This window comes from Schistocerca serialis, chromosome 8 (genome assembly GCF_023864345.2).
Source record: "Schistocerca serialis cubense isolate TAMUIC-IGC-003099 chromosome 8, iqSchSeri2.2, whole genome shotgun sequence".
Taxonomy (NCBI): domain Eukaryota; kingdom Metazoa; phylum Arthropoda; class Insecta; order Orthoptera; family Acrididae; genus Schistocerca; species Schistocerca serialis.
In genome coordinates this window covers 632,206,933-632,228,587 of record NC_064645.1, presented here as the reverse complement: position 1 = coordinate 632,228,587, position 21,655 = coordinate 632,206,933, and the positions used below count along the sequence as shown (strand labels likewise).

The 21,655-nt window shown below is 47.2% G+C and overlaps 1 protein-coding gene across 1 annotated transcript in view; it reads right to left on the bottom strand.

Moving 5' to 3' along the window:
* LOC126416347 (phospholipase A1) overlaps positions 1-21,655 on the bottom strand; it is a gene marked incomplete at its 5' end in the record, with an annotated part of 318,243 nt that overhangs the window by 59,403 nt on the left and 237,185 nt on the right. Inside the window, one exon of the mRNA XM_050084026.1 lies at positions 6,257-6,502. Within this exon, the coding sequence (XP_049939983.1) occupies positions 6,257-6,502 (246 nt within the window). The remainder of the gene's footprint in view (positions 1-6,256; positions 6,503-21,655) is intronic.

Sequence of the window (21,655 nt, the reverse complement as noted above, 5' to 3'; positions counted from 1 at the left end):
TTGCATGTAAAATCATAAAAAAAAATCACCTAAGAGCATTATCACATAAAGAAGAGTTTTCCATTTTCCAGAAAAAAAATGAATTCTGAAAGGGTTAATATACTTCTTATGAGAATACTATATCCCTTCGTTGTCACTCGGTAATTGTGTGACCACGTCTGAAGTGTACCTACACTGTGATGGTATAAATCTCTGTTACACAGACATAAATGTACCTTGTGTTGGTTACGCAGATCCTGAAGCCAAATAAATGCCTTAGGTGAATAACTGGGAAGCCACACATCTATCATATCTTCCGCCCATTGGTTGTTATATCCTAGCCAGTAATGCCACCCGAGCCCGCTGCCAAAAGGTTGGCAACATCAAAGTCCGGACGCCGTCCGCATAAGCAGCGCCAGCGATACAGGAAATCGCCGCAAGTCTGCGCGCGCCACCGCTGGCTTCTGGCTTCTTAAGCGCTGGAGTCGCGAGCGCTAGGACAGTTCTGGATTCGCCGCTCAGTTGTATACTCGCCACCGAATTGTGTACTTGCTAGTCAGTTGTGTGTTCATCGCAGCAGAGTTGTTGTTTGTCGTCAGCCGACGCTGACCTAGCCGCTCCGATTCGAACTAGACAGATCTCTGTAGACACGGAGTTCACTAGGGTGTTTCTGTATCTTCTATAATAAAGCTAAGTACCGACTTTTATTTAATCAGAGTGTTTGTGTTTTCATCTTTCTGTTCACTGTTCCCGCGGACCAGTCGGCCCGCTATTAAAAGTGTGGCGGTGACTTCGTAAGCCGTTTCTACAGCGAATTGCTTGTCGCTACGAACACCGCCACAAAACTGGCGACGAGGACTTCCGAACTCGTGTACAGGGCTGGTTCAGCTTGTTTCTGGTTATACTACTTATAGCGATAAAATTTTGGGGGCTGGTTTAATTTGTGTTCACTATGTCTGCCGAATTACAACAGTTGATCTTGTTACAGAGTCAGCAAATACAAAGTCTGGTGGAAGCGATCGCCAAACAAGCGGCTAATCCTCCAACACAAAAGGAACAAGCACAGGCAGCACCAGCGTTCCGTGCTTTTGATGCATCACGAGAAGAATGGCGAGAATATTTCGCGCAGTTGCAGGCGCACATGACAGTCTACAAAATCACGGGTACTGAGCGGCAGCTTTATTTCATTTCCACTGCAGGCGTGGAAGTCTATCGACTACTTTGTAAGTTGTTCCCGGAATCCAAGCCAGAAGCTTTAGACTATGACGTTGTTGTTAACAAGCTTGCTGAGTATTTCGAGTCGCGAGTTCATGTGGCAGCAGCCAGATTCAAGTTCTTCAGATTAAAGAAACTGCCACATCAATCTAATTAACAGTGGTTAACAGATTTACGGGGCCTCACCCGTCAGTGCCGCTTTAATTGTGTGTGTGGAGCTTCCTACAGTGATGTCATGTTACGAGACGCTATTACTCAAAACATTGCAGATTCTCGTATTCGTGCTGCTATCTTAAAGTTGCCTGACCCGTCATTAGAGACTGTGATGAACATCATTGAAGCCCAAGATACTTTTGACTATGCTGAGTGTGAATTAGATCAGCCATGTATTTCTCAAATTGCCTGTGCTAAGCAAGTTATGTCACGCCCGCGGCCCCACCGGCAGAGTCAGACTGTAAACACTAGCCGGCCGCGTCATGTTAAACACATTCGTCAGCCGCGTGTGCAAAATGATAGAGTTAAGTCTTGCCCTAAGTGTGTTCTTGCTCATCCTCGTGAACGTTGCCCGTTAAGAAACGCGGTTTGTCACTTTTGTCAAAGGAAAGGACACATCCAGACTGTTTGTTTGCGTAAGCGCAAGAACAATTCTAGTGCTGCCCAGCCCATGGATATTCATGTTCTTCACAGCCAGCCCGCCCAGAAGGTCGCGTTTAAAGACTCTTCCACGGTTCGTGTGGGTAATAAACTTGTTCGCAATAAGCCACCCACCCAGCCCTCTGTTATGCGACCCAAGCGTAATTCAAACGCTGTAAAAAGTAATGTACAGACTGCAAGTGAAGCGGGAGTTGTTCCACCCGCCCAACCCACGAGTTGTCGTAAGCAGCGAACACGCGCTAAACGCGCTGATTTTGTGTCTTCCGCCTCCACTGCACCGATCCAGAGACAGTGTAATAAACTATTTGTGAAGCTACGCATCCAGGATAAGACCTTCGATTTTCAATTAGACACTGGTGCGTCTGTGACTCTCATAAATAGTGCTACGTATGCGGCTATCGGCCGCCCTAAACTTTCAGCGGCAAAACATTCTTTGGCTACTTATAGTGGAGAACAAATTCCTATGTTAGGTGTATGTAGCGTGCCAGCCACATTCCGTGGCAATACAAAAACAGTTTCCTTCACAGTGCTCCGCGCTACAGACAGTGTAAACATTTTCGGATTAGACTGTTTTGACTTGTTTGGCCTGTCTATCCAAGACAATGTGTTGCAAATTAATTCTGTTGTTGTTCCTCAAGACAGCATAACCGATTTGTGTAAACGATACAGTGACATATTTAAAGACGAACTAGGTTGTGCTGCGAACTTTGCCGCTCATATTACGTTAAAAGATAATGCTCAGCCTCGATTTCGTCGTGCTCGTCCAGTGCCTCACGCCCTCCGGGCACCTGTAGAAGATTAACTTCGCCGTTGGCAAAACAACGGTGTTATTCAACCCGTTTCAGCGAGCCAGTGGGCTTCTCCCTTAGTTATTATAAAGAAACCGTCTGGCAAGTTACGTTTGTGTGCTGATTTTAAGTCGACAATTAATCCTCAGACTGTCATTGATTCTTTTCCTTTGCCTAGACCGGACGAGCTGATGATAAGATAGGGGAAGCTCGTTTCTTTTCCAAAATTGATCTCCGTGAAGCATATTTGCAATTGCCCCTCGACGAGCAATCACAACAGTATTTTGTCATAAACACGTCGTTGGGGTTGTTCCGTTTTCTGCGTTTGCCTTTTGGTTGTGCGTCAGTTCCAGCTGTTTTTCAGCGTTTTTTGTCACAACTTCTGGCTAATGTGCCATCGTGTTGCAACTATTTAGACGATATTGTTGTGTCCGGTCGGACGCCTGCTGAACATTTCCGTAATTTGGAGTGTTTGTTTAAAGTGTTGTCTCAGGCAGGCCTACGTTGCAACATCGATAAATGTTCATTTTTCCTTACGGAGATGGAGTATCTGGGACATGTTATTAATGCTCAAGGCATTCATCCCTCCCAGTCACATTTAGCAGCTATTCGTGATTTGCCCGCCCCTCGCAATCTGCAGGAATAGCAAGCAGTTCTTGGCAAATTGACATATTATATTAGGTTTATACCTAATGCATCACAGATTGCTGCACCGTTGCATCGTCTCCGCCGTAAGAATGTTCCGTTTGTGTGGTCAGCTGATTGCCAATCAGCCTTTCAGCAGCTTAAAGAGGCTTTATTGAATGATCGTTGTCTGGTCCATTACGACCCTAACAAGCCTCTGGTGTTAGCTTGTGATGCCTCTTCTTTCGGCCTCGGTGCTGTGTTGTCTCACCGAGTCGGTAACACCGAACGTCCTATTGCGTTCGCATCTAAATTGCTAAACAAAGCTCAGTGTCATTATAGCCAATTGGACAAGGAAGCGTTGGCTATTGTGTTCGGTGTCACAAAATTCCATCACTACCTCTATGGTAGACCATTCTATTTAGTAACAGATCACAAGCCCCTGACGTCACTGTTTCATCCGTCTAAACCAGTTCCTCAGCGGACAGCTCAGAGACTACAACGTTGGGCTCTTTTGTTATCACAATACCAGTATGAGATACTGTATCGCCCTACAACTCAGCATGCAAACGCTGACGCGCTTTCTAGATTGCCGATTGCTGCGGATGATGTCTTCGATTCCTCTGACGACTCTTGCCATCAGATTGACGCCGATGAGCATCAATCCCTCCGGGATTTTCCGATTGATTATCGTCAGGTGGCACGTGAGACAGCTACAGATCCTCATCTGAGTTTACTATTACGTTTTGTTCAACGTGGTTGGCCGTCCAAGGCAAAGGACATATCGGATCCTGTGGTTCGTCGCTACTATCCGCAACGTCATCTGTTGTCTGTCTCGCACGGAGTTTTGCTGTTACGCACCGAGAATGACCAGCTTCGTGTAGTGGTTCCCCAAGTGCTCCAATCCAAGGTCCTCGACTTGTTGCATCAAGGTCATTGGGGAGTGGTCCGCACCAAGCAGCTTGCCCGCCGTCATTGTACATGGATCGGCATTGATAAGCAGATTACGCAGATGTCTACAGATTGTTCGACGTGTGCCGAACACCAAGCTGCTCCGCCTCGACGCCATTTTGAGTGGGCACGCCCTGCCGGTCCCTGGCAGCGAGTACATATTGATTTCGCTGGTCCATATTGGAATTCTCGTTGGCTCATCGTGATAGATGCATTTAGTAACTTTCCGTTTGTTGTGCCCATGCAGTCTACAACGTCTGCACAAACTATACAGGCGTTGACTTCAATTTTTTGTATTGAGGGACTTCCAGAAGTTTTAGTGTCTGACAATGGTCCACAATTTACCTCTGTTGAATTTGAAAGTTTTTGTTCTGCCAATGGCATTCGCCATGTTCTTACTCCGCCGTTCCACCCTCAATCGAATGGTGCAGCGGAACGTTTTGTACGCACATTCAAGGATCATATGGACCGCCTTCGTGCTACGCACTCTCGTCAGCAGGCCCTCATCACGTTCCTGTCGTCGTACCGGACCACGCCACGCGACGGCCCTTCGCCTGCGGAGCTTCTCCACGGCCGTCGTCATCGCACCCTACTACGGTTGTTGCACCCCCCGGATCGACCCGCCGCTTCTGAGCATCGCACGCGTTTCCAGCGCATCGACGCCGTTTTTTTCAGAGTTTATCACGGTCGCCGTCGTTGGGAACGTGGTACCGTGATAAGTGTCCAGGGTCGCGGTTTTTATACTGTTCAAGGTGCTACTGGGGTGCACAGGAGGCATCAGAACCAGTTGCGCCGCGCTGGCCGCCCGGATTCTGCCGCTCGTTCTTTGTCCACAGATTTGGTCCGCGGCGGGTTCCAGCCGCGCCTTCCGACTTCGCTCCCGCCCCCGGGGCAGCAGCAGCAGCCGTCGCCGCTACCACGCCGACAGCCCGTCCCGTTGATGCCTCCCGCGCAGCTTCATCCGGGAGCGCCCCAGGTGGTCGCTCCGGCGCCTGCGGTCCCTCTTCAGTCGCCACCGCCTTCGGAGCTGATGGACGTCGACCCCTCAGTCGGGCCGCCTTCCCAAGCGGTGGCTGTGCAGCCTGTCCTGCAGCCGCTTTCCTTGGGCACCCCCAAGGAGTCTGACCCCGCAGCGCCTTGTCCGGCGCCCACTCCGCAGCCGTCGACGCAGCGTCAGGAGACGCTGCCTCTCTTCGTGGGTCCCGACGCCTCGTCGCGTCCAGTACCAGAAGCTGCGCCCGTGGTCACAGGCGTGCACCCTGACCTCGGTTTTCAGTCGGTGTTTCCCGAGGCCCCGCGCGGCCAATGCTGGGGTGCGGACCGGGGACTGCCACCGACAACAGTCTCCGCCCCGGTCTCTTCAGCTACGCCTGCGGCCAGACCCCTCCCCCGCCGTCGACGCTCGCCACGTCATTATTCAACGACGGTGCGGCGATTTGGGGGGGAGGAGTGTTATATCCTAGCCAGTAATGCCACCCGAGCCCGCTGCCAAAAGGTTGGCAGCATCAAAGTCCGGACGCCGTCCTCATAAGCAGCGCCAGCGATACAGGAAATCGCCGCAAGTCTGCGCGCGCCACCGCTGGCTTCTGGCTTCTTAAGCGCTGGAGTCGCGAGCGCTAGGACAGTTCTGGATTCGCCGCTCAGTTGTATACTCGCCACCGAATTGTGTACTTGCTAGTCAGTTGTGTGTTCATCGCAGCAGAGTTGTTGTTTGTCGTCAGCCGACGCTGACCTAGCCGCTCCGATTCGAACTAGACAGATCTCTGTAGACACGGAGTTCACTAGGGTATTTCTGTATCTTCTATAATAAAGCTAAGTACCGACTTTTATTTAATCAGAGTGTTTGTGTTTTCATCTTTCTGTTCACTGTTCCCGCGGACCAGTCGGCCCGCTATTAAAAGTGTGGCGGTGACTTCGTAAGCCGTTTCTACAGCGAATTGCTTGTCGCTACGAACACCGCCACAAAATTGGTAAAGGAGTCCGGTGCTGAAGATGCGGAAATGGGAGTTGGCAGAGGTTGCAAGACGGGATTACACGGTACGTACCTATGATCTTGTCCATCCTGCGGGACAGGTGGTTGCTCATCATGCCGCAGATGTGGGCGCCCAGGGAGTGGCCGACGCAGGTGATGCGCGAGGCGGCGGCGCCGTTGTAGGTGAGGTGGGCGTACAGCTGCGCCGAGCACTGCGCCACCAGCCGCGTGTTGCTGATGGCCGACAGGTAGCACGGGAAGTAGGTCAGCGGCTCCCAGTCCACCGTGAACACGTTGTGGTCGCCGCGGCTCAAGTAGGCTGCACAAGGGCGAGGCGCTGCGGTCAGCGAACGGTTCAATCTCAATCTTCATCCTTACACTGAGGTGACAAAAGTCATGGGATACCTCCCAATATCGTGTCGGACCTCCTTATAGGGCAGCAGCTCGACCTGGCATGGGCTCAACGAGTTGTTAGTTAGGGGGGTCCCCTGCAGGAATATTGAGCCGTGCTGCCTCTGCAGCCAACAACAACTGCGGAAGTGCTGTGCACGAACTGACCTCTCGATCACGTCCCATGAATGTGCTGTGGGACTCGTGTCGGGCGATCTGGGTGGCCAAATCATTTGCTCGAATCGTCCGGAATGATCAAACCAATCGCGAACAGTTGCGGCCTGGTGATATGGCACATTGTCATTCATAAAAATTCCATCGTTATTTGGAAACATGAAGTCCAAATAGCTGGGCATTGCTATTTCCAGTCAGTGATCCAAGACACAACATTATGGAGCCACCACAAGTTTCCACAGTCCCTTGTTGGCAACTTGGGCCCGTGAGGTCTGTGGCACCCCTGAACCCTACCATCAGCTCTTGGCAACTGAAATTGCGACTCATCTGATCAGGCGACGGTTTCTCAAGGTGCAACCGTTATTGTTGAGGTGCTGCAGGCGATGTGGCGCTGTTAGCAAAGAGATTGTCGTCGCTCGTCTGCTGCCACAGTACACTCCTGGAAATTGAAATAAGAACACCGTGAATTCATTGTCCCAGGAAGGGGAAACTTTATTGACACATTCCTGGGGTCAGATACATCACATGATCACACTGACAGAACCACAGGCACATAGACACAGGCAACAGAGCATGCACGAACCACAGGCACATAGACACAGGCAACAGAGCATGCACAATGTCGGCACTAGTACAGTCTATATCCTCCTTTCGCAGCAATGCAGGCTGCTATTCTCCTATGGAGACGATCGTAGAGATGCTGGATGTAGTCCTGTGGAACGGCTTGCCATGCCATTTCCACCTGGCGCCTCAGTTGGACCAGCGTTCGTGCTGGACGTGCAGACCGCGTGAGACGACGCTTCATCCAGTCCCAAACATGCTCAATGGGGGACAGATCCGGAGATCTTGCTGGCCAGGGTAGTTGACTTACACCTTCTAGAGCACGTTGGGTGGCACGGGATACATGCGGACGTGCATTGTCCTGTTGGAACAGCAAGTTCCCTTGCCGGTCTAGGAATGGTAGAACGATGGGTTCGATGACGGTTTGGATGTACCGTGCACTATTCAGTGTCCCTTCGACGATCACCAGTGGTGTACGGCCAGTGTAGGAGATCGCTCCCCACACCATGATGCCGGGTGTTGGCCCTGTGTGCCTCGGTCGTATGCAGTCCTGATTGTGGCGCTCACCTGCACGGCGCCAAACACGCATACGACCATCATTGGCACCAAGGCAGAAGCGACTCTCATCGCTGAAGACGACACGTCTCCATTCGTCCCTCCATTCACGCCTGTCGCGACACCACTGGAGGCGGGCTGCACGATGTTGGGGCGTGAGCGGAAGACGGCCTAACGGTGTGCGGGACCGTAGCCCAGCTTCATGGAGACGGTTGCGAATGGTCCTCGCCGATACCCCAGGAGCAACAGTGTCCCTAATTTGCTGGGAAGTGGCGGTGTGGTACCGTACGGCACTGCGTAGGATCCTACGGTCTTGGCGTGCATCCGTGCGTCGCTGCGGTCCGGTCCCAGGTCGACGGGCACGTGCACCTTCCGCCGACCACTGGCGACAACATCGATGTACTGTGGAGACCTCACGCCCCACGTGTTGAGCAATTCGGCGGTACGTCCACCCGGCCTCCCGCATGCCCACTATACGCCCTCGCTCAAAGTCCGTCAACTGCACATACGGTTCACGTCCACGCTGTCGCGGCATGCTACCAGTGTTAAAGACTGCGATGGAGCTCCGTATGCCACGGCAAACTGGCTGACACTGACGGCGGCGGTGCACAAATGCTGCGCAGCTAGCGCCATTCGACGGCCAACACCGCGGTTCCTGGTGTGTCCGCTGTGCCGTGCGTGTGATCATTGCTTGTACAGCCCTCTCGCAGTGTCCGGAGCAAGTATGGTGGGTCTGACACACCGGTGTCAATGTGTTCTTTTTTCCATTTCCAGGAGTGTATATTAACGCCAAATTTCGCCACATTGTCATAACGGATGCGTTCGTCGTACGTTCCACATTGATTTCTACGGTCATTTCATGCAGTGTTGCTTGTCTCTTAGCACTGACAATTCTAAGGAAATGCTGCTGCTCTAGGTCGTTAAATGAAGGCCGTCGACCAATGTGTTGTCCGCGGTGAAAGGTATTGCCTGAAATTTTGCATCCACGGCACGCTCTTGAGATTGTGAGTCTCGGAAGATTAAATTCCCTAATTTCCGAAATGGAATGTTCCATGCGTCTAACTCGAACTACCATTCCGCGTTGAAAGTCGTTTAATTTCCGTCGTGTGGCCATAATCACCTCCGAAACCTTTTCACGTCAACCAGCTGAGTACAAGCAACAGCTCCGCTAATGCACTGCCCTTTTATAAACTGTGTACACGATACTACCGCCATACATATTTACAGATCGCAATCCCACGACTTTTGTCACCTCAGTGTACCCCCTTAGCCAGCTTGTGGTATGTGGCGGATGGTGCCTTATAATACACTGGTACACACAAGCTGAAGGACGAAAGTAATTTTCTCATAGTGGTTCATCGTCAAGTAATATTGTTCGATGAAACGTGGACTGTACATCAAAGAACTTACAAAATGTAACTAAAAAAAATATGCAATGAGATGAACATAAATGACACATACAATGAAATTTTCACTCTGCAACGGCGTGTGCGCTGATATGAAACTTCCTGGCAGAATAAAACTGTGTGCCGGACCGAGACTCGAACTCGGGACCTTTGCCTTTCGCGGGCAAGTGCTCTACCAACTGAGCTACCCGTGCACCACTCACGCCCCGTCCTCACAGCCTTAATTGCGCCAGTACCTCGTCTCGTACCTTCCAAACTTCGCAGAAGCTCTCCTGAGAACCGTGCAGAACTAGCACACCTGGAAGAAAGGATATTGTGGAGACATGACTTAGCCATAGCCTGGGGGATGTTTCTAGAATGAAATTTTCACTCTGCAGCGGAGTGTGCGCTGGTATGAAACTTCGTGGCAGATTAAAACTCAGCCGGACTGAGACTCGAACTCGGGACCTTTGCCTTTCGCGGGCAAGTGCTCTAGAAACATCCCCCAGGCTTTGGCTAAGCCATGTCTCCGCAATATCCTTTCTTCCAGGAGTGCTAGTTCTGCAAGGTTCTGAAGAGAGCTTCTGTGAAGTTTGGAAGGTACGAGAAGAGGTACTGGCGCAATTAAGGCTGTGAGGACGGGGCGTGAGTCGTGCATGGGTAGCTCAGTTGGTAGAGCACTTGCCCGCGAAAGGCAAAGGTCCCGAGTTCGAGTCTCAGTCCGGCACACAGTTTTAATCTGCCAGGAAGTTTCAGCAATGGCACCTTTATTCAAAGACGATAACTACACTGAAGTCATTGGGATTGGTATTAATACGGTGTGCAATCACCACGGACGGCAATGTGTGGTCTCGAACATGCTCCCATTCTAGACACATGGCTGGTAAGGAGTTTTGGCGGTTGGGCGTTCAAAATGGTTCAAATGGGTCTAAGCACTATGGGACTTAACATGTGAGGTCATCAGTCCCCTATCCATGCCCAAGGCAGGATTCGAACCTGCGCCCGTAGCAGCCGCGTGGTTCTGGACTGAAGCCCCTAGAACAGCTCGGCCACCGCGGCAGGCGGTTGGGTGTTCCGTTCCTCCACCAGCGCAGTTGACTGCTGGTGCATGTCCACTTGCTGCAGTACATCTCCCCAGGGGATTACAGAGACGGTCAGTGGGATTTAAGTCGGAGAAACGGGCAGGCCAGTCTATTCGGCGAATATCCTCTCGTTTCAAGAGCTCCTCCACCCGCGCTGTTCGATCCTGTCTCTCGTTGTCATCCATAAAAATGAAGTCAGGGCCGAATGCCCCCCCCCCCCCAAGGAAATGACACGCATGGGGAAGGAGCACAGCGTTGCAACAACGCTGACTGGTGAGTGTGGTATGTTCAAAGATTTTGAGCTCAGTCGGTGCATTCAACATAACACCTCCCCACACCATGACAACAGGACCATCGAAACGATGATGTTCGACAATGTTCCTGAGTGCTTTTCGTATCCCGACGTCTCAAATGGTTCAAATGGCTCTGAGCACTATGGGATGTAATATCTGAGGTCATCGGTCCCCTAGAACTTAGAACTACTTAAACCTACCTAACCTAAGAACATCACATACATCAATGCCCGAGGCAGGATTCGAACCTGCGACCGCAGCGGACGCGTGGTTCCAGTCTGAAGCGCCTAGAACCGCTCGGCCACAACGGCCGGCCCCGACGTCTCGCTGTATGGGGGTACGTCCAGCAGTGTCGAACATGATCGGTTTGGAGGTTCAGGTGTTTTAGTGTGAGGGCGTAGAGACCTCCAATTATTTTAACACGAAGAGCTCACGGGTAAACGTGTAAGTAGGCTGTTTAGGTTTTTATGTTGGTAACGCCACGTAGCGCTCTGTATGAAAATCACTGACTGTGCAGTGTGCAGTCTATGGCTGGTTGGCATTGTTGGAATATTCGCTATTGTAGTGTTGGGCAGTTGGATGTGAACAGCGTGTAGCGTTGTGCAGTTGGAGGTGAGCAGCTAGCAGTGGTGGATGTGGGGAGAGAGATGGCAGAATTTTGAGAGCTGACCATCTGGACGTGTGTCCATCAGAAAGCGTAAATTTGTAATACTGGATATCATGAACTGATATAATAACTTTTGAACATTATTAGGGTAAATACATTGTTTGTTCTCTATCAAAATCTTTCATTTAAATCTTTCACTTTCTAACTATGCCTATCAGTAGTTAGCGCCTTCAGTAGTTAGAATCTTTTATTTATCTGGCACTAGTGGCGCTCGCTGTATTGTAGTAGTTCGAGTAACGAAGATTTTTGTGAGGTAAGTGATTCATGAAAGGTATAGGTTATTGTTAGTCAGGGCCATTCTTTTGTAGGGATTATTGAAAGTCAGATTGCGTTGCGCTAAAAATATTGTGTGTCAGTTTAGTGTTGATCAGAATAGGTAAAGAGCGAAATGTCTGAGTACGTTCAGTTTTACTCAGCTGTTTGAAAATCAAATAAAGTGAGAGGTTTATCAGCAAAGTCATTTATAATTTTTCTAATATGACGTTTCAAACGTTATTGTGGTACAGTACTCGTTCCCCATGTGCGTCTTTCGAGAGATTCATTCGGCCCTAGCTTCATGGCTGACAGTGCGCGACCCGGCCGCACCGAGCAGTGGAGGTGGACTAGCTCTTGGAACGAGAGGATATTCGCCGAATAGGCTGGCCTACCCACTTCCTCGACTTAAATCTCATCGACATCGTATAGGATATGTTGTATAGCTGTATTGCAGTACGTCCTCTTGCACCAACGGCGATACACCAGTTGTCAGCCGCCCTGCTGGAGGAATGTAAGTTCATACCACAAGAACATCTTACCAACCATCACCCTAGCATCGGCGTGCATTGCCGTCTGTGGTGAACACACACCCTACTACGAACCGTGTTCCGCCATTTGTAAAGTCCTTCAATGTAATTATTGTCTTTGAATAAAAGTGTCATTTCTGTTCGCCTCACTATGCATTTCTTTCAATTACCTTCTGTAGTATGCTGTAGCGGTTGCGTCTTTGTGCCGGCTGCTGTGTTCGAGCGATTCTAGGCACTTCAGCCCGGAACCGCGCTGCTGGTACGGTCGCAGGTTCGAATCCTGCCTCGGGCATGGATGTGTGTGATGTCCTGAGGTTAGTTGGGTTTAAGTAGTTCTAAGATCTACGGGACTGATGACCTCAGACGGTAGGTCCCATAGTGCTTAGAGCCATTTGAACTTTTTTGCTTCTTTGTACGGTTCAAGTTCATCGAGCTATGTTACTTGGCAGTGAGACATCATGCAAAAGTTACTTTCATTCAAGTTTTGCACACACTGCATAAAACAAAAATCTTTTGCCTCATTCTCTCGAATCTGAAATCTCCAACCTTCCAGTCTGTTTCCCACAGTTCGTGCCTGCTTTGCAGATAAGCTTGTAACATACACTGAACAGCCAATACATAATCACCACCTACCGTTAGTCCATCATCACAATGACCACCTACCGTTAGTCCATCATCAGAATGCAGCACACGACGATTCTGCATGGTGTGCATTCGAAAGGTATTTTTCCGGAGGTATGTTGTAGCAGTTGTGGTATCTGTGTCCTAAGACGACGAGGTCGATAGTCTGCGATATACGCTGCCAAAGAAATCACCTGCCGTCGGCAACGGCCACCCACGAACGATCACATGGATTTGTCCTCTCGCATCATGCATAACGTAAAACGGGCCGCCTAGCCAGCATGTACTCACTTTGTATTCTGCTGTTTTCTATTGTCTACCTCGTTGACACTGTGCATTCGTGACTGGGATGCTTAATGGATCCCACTTTCTCGATCGGTGTTGTTTGTTGTGGTCTTCAGTCCTGAGACTGGTTTGATGCAGCTCTCCATGCTACTCTATCCTGTGCAAGCTTCTTCATCTCCCAGTGCCTACTGCAGCCTACATCCTTCTGAATCTGCTTTGTGTATTCATCTCTTGGTCTCCGTCTACGATTTTTACCCTCCACGCTGCCCTCCAATACTAAATTGGTCATCCCTTGATGCCTCAGAACACGTCCTACCAACCGTTCCCTTCTAGTCAAGTTGTGCCACAAACTCCTCTTCTCCCCAATTCTATTCAATACCTCCTCATAAGTTATGTGATCTACCCATCTAATCTTCAGAATTCTTCTGTAGCACCACATTTCGAAAGCTTCTATTCTTTTCTTGTCTAAACTATTTATCGTCCATGTTTCACTTCCATACATGGCTACACTCCATACAAATACTTTCAGAAACAACATCCTGACACTTAAATCTATACTCGATGTTAACAAAATTGTCTTCTTCAGAAAGGCTTTCCTTGCCATTGCCAGTCTACATTTCATATCCTCTCTACTTCGACCATCATCACTTATTTTGCCCCCCAAATGGCAAAACTCCTTTACTACTTTAAGTGTCGAAAAATGGTTCAAATGGCTCTGAGCACTATGGGACTTAACATCTCTGGTCATCAGTCCCCTATAACTTAGAACTACTTAAACCTAACTAACCTAAGGACATCACACACATCCATGCCCGAGGCAGGATTCGAAACTGCGACCGTAGCAGTCGCGCGGTTCGGGACTGAGTGCCTGAACCGCTAGACCACCGCGGCCGGCCTTTAAGTGTCTCATTTCCTAATCTAATTCCCTCAGCATCACCCGACTTAATTCGACTTCATTCCATTATCCTCATTTTGAATTTCTTGGTGTTCATCTTATATCCTCCTTTCAAGACACTGTCCATTCCGTTCAACTGCCCTTCCAAGTCCTTTGCTGTCTCTGACAGAATTACAATCACTCCCTTCCCAACCACTGCTTCCCTTTCGTGCCCCTCGCCTCTTATAACTGCCATCTGATTTCTGTACAAATTGTAAATAGCCTTTCGCTCCCTGTATTTTACCCGTGCCACCTTCAGAATTTGAAAGAGAGCATTCCAGTCAACATTGTCAAAAGCTTTCTCTAAGTCTACAAATGCTACAAACGTAGGTTTCCCTTTCCTTAATCTTTCTTCTAAGAAAAGTCGTAGGGTCAGTATTGCCTCACGTGTTCCAACATTTCTACGGAATCCAAACTGATCTTCCCCGAGGTCGGCTTCTACCAGTTTTTCCATTCGTCTGTAAAGAATTCGTGTTAGTATTTTGCAGCTGTGGCTTATTAAACTGATTGTTCGGTAATTTTCACATCTGTCAACACCTGCTTTCTTTGGGATTGGAATTATTATATTCTTCTTGAAGTTTGAGGGTATTTCGCCTGTCTCATACATCTTGCTCACCAGCTGGTAGAGTTTTGTCAGGACTGGCTCACCCAAGGCCGTCAGTAGTTCTAATCGAATGATGTCTACTCCCGTGGCCTTGTTTCGACTCAGGTCTTTCAGTGCTCTGTCAAACTCTTCACGCAGTATCGTATCTCCCATTTCATCTTCATCTACATCCTCTTCGATTTCCATAATATTGTCGTAAAGTAGATCGCCCTTGTATAGACCCTCTATATACTCCTTCCACCTTTCTGCTTTCCCTTCTTTGCTTAGAACTGGGTTTCCATCTGAGCTCTTGATATTCATACAAGTCGTTCTCTTATCTCCAAAGGTCTCTTTAATTTTCCTGTAGGCAGTATCTATCTTACCCCTCGTGAGATAAGCCTCTACATCCTTACATTTGTCCTCTAGCGATCCCTGCTTAGCCATTTTGCACTTCTGTCGATCTCATTTTTGAGACGTTTGTATTCCTTTTTCCCTGCTTCACTTACTGCATTTTTGTATTTTCTCCTTTCATCAATTATATTCAGTATCTCTTCAGTTACCCATGGATTTCTACTAGCCCTCGTCTTTTTACCTACTTGATCCTCTGCTGCCTTCAATATTTCATTCCTCAAAGCTACCCATTCTTCTTCTACTGTATTTCTTTCCCCCATTCCTGTCAATTGTTCCATTATGCTCCCCCTGAAACTCTGTACAACCTCTGGTTCTTTCAGTTTATCCACGTCCCATCTCCTAAATTCCCACCTTTTTGCAGTTTCTTCAGTTTTAATCTACATTTCATAACCAATAAATTGTGGCCAGAGTCCACATCTGCCTTAGGAAATGTCTTACAATTTAAAAGCTGGTTCATAAATCTCTGTCTTACCATTACATAATCTATCTGAAACCCTCTAGTATCGTTATAACTTTACAATGACCCAACAAGGATCGGTTTACTGAACTGTCAAGTGATAATAATTGTGTAACCATCCTTACTGTATAGTAACAAATGTTTGTTGCAGTTTAACATGAGTGATACTAGATGTCTACTCAGAGGTCACGTAAAAAGAATCTGTCGGCTGTGAGAGTGGAGTTGGCGCCGGGTAGCGCCCCAGATGCGTTTCTCGTGACGCACACAGTCATATTGCTGGAATATGCCATCTGTATTAGAGAAGACATGAAGCATGAAGGGTTGTCCGCAGTAATGTTTGCACAGGTAATATCTGTCATGATGAGAGTCGTAAAACTACCGTAGGCTACGGTAGACTACCGTAAGTAAAACGTTGTTTATGTCAATTTTCCTAGAAGTTTTGGTCAGTTCCGATCGCAACGCGTTGTCCGTACGTTAAGTATGTTGCACGTGTAACGGGCGTTACCTCATTTCGATCGCTTTCTCTGTGTATGCGATCAGTTTCTTACTAGAATACCCTAGAAACTGGATGTGGTGAACTGTCTAGAAGCTGAGTGAAGATATATAAAGGGCCATGTAACCTACAGAACATTTTTGTTCTACATAGTTATTCCGCTGTCTGTCTCTTAAAAATAAATAATATTTATAGTAAAATTGAAGTTCCTTAAAAATAAACAGTATTTATAGGAAGATTGAAACTGTCAACGTTTTGTTCGAAAACTGTTGATTTGTAACATGAAACATAGATACGTCGCAAAATTATTATACAGCAGCAAAAAATGCAATTTCCTCAAAGAGGGGTAAAATTGAAAAAAAATACAACTTAAACATTGCTTCAATGCTTCGTCGAGCTTATGTAAAGCATGTGTGTTTCATCACTAAACAACTTTTCCACTTATGAATAATAATAGGAAATTCTTGCCTTTTTTCATGATGAAGAACGTTCTATTGATTACACAATAACAAAAATTATTACATTAACTTTTTTCTGTTTGTGTATGTAAACTGTACGTTCATCAGGAGTAATGGCTTTAGTTACATAAAAGCGCGGACGTTTCCTCGGCCACTAATTTTTATCACTTCTGAAATGTAATTCATGTTTTGTAAGGATATAAAATATGCAATGGACTATCGCCGAACGATGTGGCGTTCCAATTATGTGGAAAATAAACAAACAAAAAACAAAGAAAAGTCGTCGACTCTCTCATTCATTTATGTTTTTTTCCATACCAATGCTAACAGTGCTATCCGTAATCCTGCCGTTTTCTAGGTCATTTATGAACTGTACCAAAAATACCGAACCGTAGTTTCGACAGAGCGCAGTTCCAGTCATGAAGCATTCGATTAATACCGTAGGTCACACAGATGCGAAAGTGAAAGTCCCTTACAGCATAATATTGCACCTACCGGCCTGTGTGAATGAATGTTTCGCGTAGCACATGATTCATCCGACCACGCGACACGCTTTCACTCGTCCACTGTCCGATCTCGATGATCCCGTGCCCACTGCAATCGCAATTTACTTTATCTTTAGGTCAGTATGGCAACATGTAAGGGTCATCTGCTGTGGAACCCCATCTTTAACAAATGAAAAAACTGTGTCCTCCACATTGAACGTCTCCAGTCAGTTACTGCCCAGTATCTGTGTTGTCTGGCGCAGCTTTATGTGCAGCTGTGAGCTATGGCCCTTTATAAGGTACACGATTCCCAATGTCGATTTCTTACTGTTCCCTGGGGGGAAACTGACTGAGATCGACGTGCATTCACTTACAGCAGTACTTTCTGTCGGGTTTTAAGCTGCTTGTTGTTGACAAGGGGCGAAATTCGTCTCGGGTGCTTGTCGGCTACGATCTTTTCCCGACTACTGTTCGTATGCCACGTTACTTATCTCTGAGAGGTACACCACTCCTGTTAGAGAGTCCGCGTTGATAGAGCAAATCGAGAAACTTCAATCACATGCACTCCCGATAGCTCCTTTCTGCTACTCTGTCACGTCTCTACGTTTACCCCACTTACTGCGCTGATTCCATACTACCGATTGGCACATACACAACCACTTCACTGCAATGACTTACGTCAGCTGTGACAGTTCACGTACCATCTAGCACCAGTTCTGCGGAATGTACAGCGCTCCAAAGCGAGGAATGTTCTCTCTTAAGAGGTCGACCAACATTCTGTGCGGTGTGCTTATGTGTATAAATACGAGGGTGAGTCAAATGAAAACCTCAAATTTGTAATAACAAATCGAAATTTCGCGCCGTTATCCTGTAAGTTGGTAAGTGTGCTACAAACAGCGTGCAGAATGGCCTGTAGGTGGCAGCATAGTGCAGATGCACATATACCGTCGCAGTATCAGTATAAAGATGGCCGCCCCAATTGCGACTGCACCAGGGAAGAACAGCGTTCTGTTATTCGGTTTTTGTGTAGTGAAGGTGTGAAACCTACTGAAATTCATCGACGAATGAAGGTTTAGTACGGTGATGCATGTTTGTCACAGCAGGAAGTCTACGAATGGAGTAGGAAGTTTGCAAATGGTGTGACTTCAGTGGAAGATGCTCCTCGTCCAGGTCAGGCACAACGAGTTGTGACTCCACAGAACATTGCAGCAGTTGAAGCCATAGTGAAGGAAAACTGCCGAGTGACACTGAATGACATTGCAGCAAGTTTACAGATTAGTCATGGGTCAGCACACCACATTGTGCGTGATGTGCTCCTGTTTCACAAAGTGTCTGCAAGATGGAATGAGAGAACGACGTGTTGATGCTTGTGAAGAACTTCTCCGGCGCTTTGAACGAGGCGATGGCTTCCTTGCAAGAATCGTTACTGGGGACGAAACGTGGGTTCACTTCCACCAACCGGAAACGAAGAGAGCGAGCAAGGAATGGCGCCATTCCTCATCACCAAAACCAAAGAAATTTCGAACAGAACCATCAGCAGGGAAGGTTATGCTGACTCTCTTTTGGGACGAAAATTTTGGAGCATTACATGCCTAGAGGGACCACTGTCACCCGTGCATCATACACAGATCTCATAAAATATCATCTGCGGCGTGCAATCAAATCAAAGCGACGTGGATTGTTGTCAGCAGATGTCCTTTTGAAACATGACAATGCAGGGCCCCACATTGCCCGTACAACAGTTGCAACAATCACAGACCTGCTTTTTGAGTGTCTTCCTCATCCACCGTACTCACCAGACCTTGTCCCAAGTGATTTCCATATGTTTGTACCACTCAAAAACGCGATGGGAGGAAAGAAGTTCCGTTCTGATGAAGAGGTACGCCACGTGGTGCATGAGTGGTTGCGCGGACTACCAAAAGAATTTTTTTCTAAAGGAATTTATGCACTTTGTAATCGCTGGAGGACTTGCATTGAGCGTGGGGGAGATTATTTTGAAAAGTGATACAGCTTTGTACCATTTCTGCGCAATAATTAATATTTAAAAGAAATACTTAAGGTTTTCATTTGACTCGCCCTCGTACATTATCACAAGATGTTATCTGACCACGGCCTCGTTTTCTGAACAGAAAAAATGATAACATCTGTTGTGAACAGCAGGTCGTCTGTGAATTTTGTAATTCATTCTATTGGTTATGATCAACTGAGTTCACTGTTCCTGTATTTGGCTTTAACAGATACTACATAAAATAGGTCATAAGCATAATAAATTCTACAGTTCTGGTTTCTGTAGAATCGATGGTAACGACAGCTACAGTTTCTATCAGGGAAGGGCAGCCAAAACAGGCCACCGCATATGTACTGACAGAGAAAAAAATGGCTCACCAAAAAGGAGTTGTGCGACATAAACGAAAGTTGATAGGCGTGTTTCTACACATGAAGGATGATGTCTATTACAATTTCGTGCTACACGCATAAGAGTGCTGCTAGTATCACCACTTAATGGATGCAAATCAGGTTTACTTTAAATATTCGCTGTAACGGAGTGAGCGTTAATTACCTTTGAGATTGGATGTTGTGACTTGATGTTAGTCAAGAATGTCTTTAAGGCGACAAAGATGCCATAATCAACAACTCACTGAATTTGAACGAGGACGTTAGTAGAGCTACGAAAAGCTGGATGTTCCTTCCGCGATGCTGCAGAAAGACTTGACAGGACTGTAGTCACTGTGCGTGATTGCTTGCAGCGGTGGTCACGAGTATGTACGGTCTGCGGACGGCGAGGTGGTACCATCGAGAGTGGAGACCGTCGTATCCGGCGTAAGACTCTGGCACATCATTCTGCATCTGCAGCAGCAAACTGAGCGGCGGTTGGCGCCACAGGGACACAACGAACTGTTACAAATCGGTTACTTCAAAGACAGCTCCGAGTCAGGCAACCTGCAGTGTGAAGTCCAGTGACCCCAAACCACCGCCATTTGCGACTTCAGTTGAGTCAAGCGAGAGCTCACTGGAGGGTGAAGTGGAGGTCTGTTGTGTTTTCTGGTGAAAAGCCGGTTCTGCCTTGGTGCCATGATGGCCGTGTGCTGGTCAGAAGGAGATCAGATCAGTAATTGTAACCAGCCTCTCAGCGCTAGACGCACTGAAACTACACCTGCACTTATGGTCTACAGTGCGATCTCGTATGACAGCTGGAGTACTATCACGCGCTCTGACTGTAAATTTGTACGTCAATCTGTTATTCGACCTGTTGCCTGCCATTCTAGGGGGAGCTTTCCAAAAGCATAACGCTTGCCTACAGACGGCTGTTGTAACCCAACAAGTTCTACAAAGTGTCGGCTTATTTCCTTGGTCTGCTCGATCACATCTGTCTTCAATGGAGCACATATTTGAAATCAACGGACGACAACTGCAGCGTCATCCACAAAGAGCATTAACAGTCCCTACATCGACCGTCCAAGTGTGAAAGTCATGGAACTCTATACCACACTCTGAACACCTGGTACTTGTACAACATAACGCACGCAAGTTTGCATGCTTTCTTTGAACATTCTGCCGCTTACACCGGCTATTAATGTACCAGCGTTTCACATTTGCAATGGTTTACATCGCGTTTATATTAACCGATGATCTTAATCACTTACATATGATGGGCTTCTTTCAATAGTGATACAAGTCCATTTTTGTTCATATCATATTGAGATACAGAGTCCTAAAGTTAAATGAGCGCTGAAAAATCTAAAGTTGAGATACCAGAAATAATCAAGCATATGGCTTCTTGCTAGAGATGCACCTTTTGTTCTGTTTGTTTGGCTCATTAATTTCAGAAGCATTACAGACAGAAAAGTGGAGGCAATGGACTAGTACCACTATTGAAATAAGCCCTTCATATGTTACGTAGACAAACGTATAATTATTTTTCGGTGTTGCTGTTTCTTGCCGTCAGTGTTTATCCAGACTGAATAAATACGAGTATATGGCAATGCGGTTATCGCCAAGATATAGCAGAAAATATGGCGAATTTCCTGACGTCCGCAAGTAATTTTTGTCGTATATAGTCACCGAATAACGACATCGTCTTTACTTTTTTCTAAAGGAATGATATACTTTTTTTCTGTGGCAGTTGAAAGACGCTTCTAAGAGAATTTCAGCGACATAATATGTATGGGACTTGATCAAATAGGTTCAAGATGAGAGCGTCACAAACCACTGTCCAACCATTACGGAAAGAGGTTCTATACACGTCTGTCCTGTTATGCCAAATGAAAGCAAACACGTAACTCAGGTACGGTTCGTGTGTTTATTATCACGGCTGTCATACCATGTGCGCAAATGTTGAACTGGTTAGAAAGTGATTCTGGAGAAACAATACTGCACTTTGAATCTAATCTGCAGTTAACGGCAGCAAAAGCCCGTGTTGTAAGGTATTTCATGCCTTCGGGAGTCGTCAGTGTTTCCTAACAAACCTCTTGTTTTAATTTTCGCCGCAGTTAAAACTGTATGAGTGTTAAGTTTGGTGAGTGTGCAGGCCATTTTATGTTTCCTGAACAACCGTTCCAATGCACTCGAAATGTTCTCTTAAGAGGGTCTGTCATTACATGTGAGCTCTGAGAGGGACATCCGCCAAGTTGGTATCACACTGCTTCTCATATGTCCAGTGTATTTAGATGCCCATTAATAAAACAAAGTCCAATGATATGGATCTTCAAAAACACGCACCAAACGTTAATAGACCAAGAGCATTGCTTTTCTCCACATGTGTGAGTCAATGTGGATCTCCAAATGACAATTAACGGGATGTTGGCAAGACTGGAATATCAAAGATGATTCTTCCTTAAGCAAAATTTTTCAAGGAT